At 37.1% G+C, this 3501-nt stretch overlaps 1 protein-coding gene across 3 annotated transcripts in view; it reads left to right on the top strand.

The window, feature by feature from the left end:
* The first annotated feature begins 1667 nt into the window (after positions 1–1667).
* The window catches only part of LOC106939388 (cyclin-D1-binding protein 1 homolog), a 7300-nt gene continuing 5466 nt past the window's right edge, over positions 1668–3501 (top strand). The window contains exons 1-2 of one of the 3 annotated variants that reach the window (XM_015021767.1): positions 1668–2004; positions 3167–3226. In XM_015021767.1, coding sequence (XP_014877253.1) covers positions 1917–2004; positions 3167–3226 — 148 coding nt within the window. In that variant the 5' untranslated portion in view covers positions 1668–1916. The remainder of the gene's footprint in view (positions 2005–3166; positions 3227–3501) is intronic. The other 2 variants (XM_015021766.1, XM_015021768.1) reach the window with 2 other exon arrangements.

Here is a 3501-nt window from a genome sequence, read left to right as displayed (position 1 = left end):
TGCTCATAATTGATCATTATTGATCTGAGTTACAATAAAGCATTTCTTTTCTGTTGAATACTTTGAAAATGTTTCCAAACTTTTCTTCCCTTTTTCTCAGACCAGGGAATGATGGTTGGGTCAATGCTACTTGGTATAGGCTCCTCAAACCCCCCCCAGCCACAAGTCAGTTTGCTATTTTCAACACAAATAATCATATCTGTACACAAAATTCTGCTTATTCATTCAGGCATCATCTAAAAGCATCTAATTGTTCCAAGTTGTTTGTTTTAGGAATTCTGTTGATTTTCTGCATGTTGAACAGCCATATAAACATGTTATTGTCTCCTAAAAACAAACTTGCTTGTCTTGCAGGATGGAGAAAAGCTGGTAGCGTCTGTTTTGAGCAGCATACAGGCTCTGAGTGAAGTTTATGACCGCCTTCACAAAAGCCAAGGTGACTCTTAAACTGTATAAAGTCTGATTTTTATTAGCAAAACAAAGTAGATCTGAGTTACAAAAGAGCAGAGTTAGATAGTAACTAGTTATATTTACTCAGGGGTGAAAGTAAGCAGGTACGGTCGGTTACTGCGTAGCCCTAAAAAATTTAGCGGGGGTACGCAGTACCTGCAAGAGAGGGGAGCGGCCGTCTGCTGTAAAAAAAAAATCAATGGGTTCACTGAGCAGCCGTGACTGATTAGTTTTTCAAGAACAATCTAAAACACGACTTAATCATTCAATAAATAGTTTTTTTCCCCCATTTCATATTGTTTCTGAACTCTTCGTGCTTTGCTAGAGCAGGGCAGCAACACGTCGATCAGCATTAGGTGACAAACTGAACGCCGCCAGGAGGCTGAGACCAGCACGTCCTCCTCTGATTGGCTTATCAAAACGTTCGTAACTCTATAAAGACCAACAAAAATCAACAAAACGTGTTCAAATTAATGACCCAACAAAAATTATTGATTCTACAAGGTGTTGCGCAAATCTGTGCGTTTCGCTTCCATTACCAGAATAACTAGCAGAGCTGGAGTTTAAAATGAACTAATCATCCACTGCTGTATTCAGGGGAGCGCTTGTTAATGATCGCAAAATAAATATCCGGCCTGAAAACCTAATATCGTGACGGACTAAAGCCGTTTTCGCACTGCAAATAACGGAACGGCACGGAACGGGTTCAAAGTAGGGCTGACCGTGTTTGCATTAGAACTTCCGACCCGGTTCCACCCGTCTCCTTGGAACCACAAGAGCTGTGCTGCAGTAAATAAAACGTCTTACATGTCTTTTGCTTTAAATGCTTACTTATTGGAGGGTTTCTTGTTAGTGCTGCAGAGCCCAACAACAGGTAACTCCTCACTTAAGCGAATCTAACGCTCCGTTTGAGTAGTCAGTCCTGCTTTGGACTGAAGCATTGTTCTAACAATAGATGAATGACAGATTTACTAAGTTCTTTGTTTCTATTGCCTTTTTATATTGATATTGTTTAAATACAAGGGTTTCTTTCATGATTTCTTTGGGGGGGACAATTCTAGACTTTTCCAAGATTGGGGGGCCGGACCCCCCGGGATTTACCTATGCACTAAATTAGGCTTCTTTATTACCATGTTTATGTACTAAGTATTTCATAGCCAGCGGTTAGCTCGCTAAGCTAGGTCTTTTCTTACCTTGATAGCTGTGGATAAATTCTTCATGGAAGAACTTATTAAGTTTATTGCTGTGCGAATTCGCCGCTGTGACTTCCTTCGCAACAGCGCAAGAAAATGCTTGCAAATTAACCAAGGATGTTGAAAAGAGACATTGTTCCTTTTACTTGCGTGGGCTCACAAAAACAGGAAGTGTCCTAGGACCATGATAATCACCTTCCGGTTGTCGTGTTGCCTTGGAAACGGAATGCGCCAGTTACATAACATTTGTGGTGCTAATCTCTTTTCGGCATAATGAATCCTGAAAATTGTGAGGGAACTTTGGCAGTGCCTCTAGGAAAAGCACTAAACTCCATCCAGTGTATCAGAGACCGAGTAAGAGGTAAATATGACAAGTTATTTGTTGCGGAGGTAATTAAAAAAAAACCAGAACAATAACAACAGCAATTTATGCTAATTTTCAGCTAATCTTTAAAGCCGCATGGAGTGTCTCTTAAAATTCGTTTTCCTGTTTTTGTTTACTACTCTGCTATTAGTATATTCACATCAACTGTTTTATTTACCCCAACGTTGTTGTTTTCATATTTCATAGTTCCGATCTAGCAGAACATACAAAAACATATGTATGGCATGTCATTATCGTGATTAACTGCCTTTCATTTTAAACGAAAACAATATACATTTTTAGTTTTGCAGTTTTAAGATATGTAAATTAAGAAATTTTATCTGATGTCTGTTTAAATTACTGTCATAAAGCCGACATTAATTTCCGATTCTGGAAATAGCTAAAAATCTAACTAATTTTTCACTACTTTGAACCTCTTTAATTTTAAAAACTACAACTACTAATGGTGCGTTCACCACAAACGCGTTTCTCGCGTCATGCGTGTCTGGTTTACATTCAAAATCTAATTTCGAAAATCGACTTTGAATGTAAACCAGACGAGAAACGCGTTTGGTGTGAACGCAACTTTATGCTCTTAAAACCTGGCCTTTCTTATTATATACTGATAGCAAAATATTGAAAACCCAGTTTGTGAATTGCAAAACCTTTATATAATCAATTTTAGCACTGTTTCTGCATTTTATTGTACTGTAGTTTTTAAGCTACAGCAAATTAAAGATGTTCAATGTAGTGAAAAATTAGGTGAAAATGCCATTTCCTAAATGACAATCTACGATCATCAGCCAAATTCATCTTCGACAAGAGGTTCACATGAAGTGTGCCAAACAGCCTCTAAAAATCCAGAGTACTTTGAAAAAAGAAAAAACAACAGATAAAATACATTGATTTTTTTAAAGTCTTCATCAGTAAAAAACTTGTAGCTGCTGAGTTTGCTGGTGAATAAAAGTATTAGATTGGTGAATATGTAAAATATCAAAAACAATTTAACTTGTATAGGTTAAATACAAGTTCATACAAATACAAATAGAAACAGCCTGTCTCTGCTTCTATTTATTATGTGTTTGATGCTTAGTACTGAAACATGTTCTCATGAGGCAGAATCAAGTAGAAAGAGTGTTTTCTGTATTGTTTCCTCTAGATGGAGAATCAAGTGATCATGGTGGAGCATTCAATTTCTCCTTGATCTGGGAAAGTTTGAGTTGAGTTTTCTTATCAAATCTACATTTTCTAGACCCCATGTAGCTTAAAGTGACCTCCCTTTTTTGTCACAGACCCTTTTTGCGCAATAAAATGAGATACACCAGTGCCGGTTGTTTCAGAATAGTGCTCATTTACGACATTTTATCATCACACATTACAATAAAGCATTACCTGACTTTTACATATAAATGTAATTTCAAATCTATTGAATATTTTGAAAATGTTTTCAAACTTTTCTTCCATTTTCCTCAGACCAGGCACTGGAGGCAATGT

This window comes from Poecilia latipinna, unplaced genomic scaffold (genome assembly GCF_001443285.1).
Source record: "Poecilia latipinna isolate Pla-1442-1.1 unplaced genomic scaffold, P_latipinna-1.0 Scaffold2853, whole genome shotgun sequence".
Lineage (NCBI taxonomy): Eukaryota > Metazoa > Chordata > Actinopteri > Cyprinodontiformes > Poeciliidae > Poecilia > Poecilia latipinna.
Note: the sequence above shows the minus strand (reverse complement) of the source record. Positions and strands in the feature narration are given on the sequence as shown.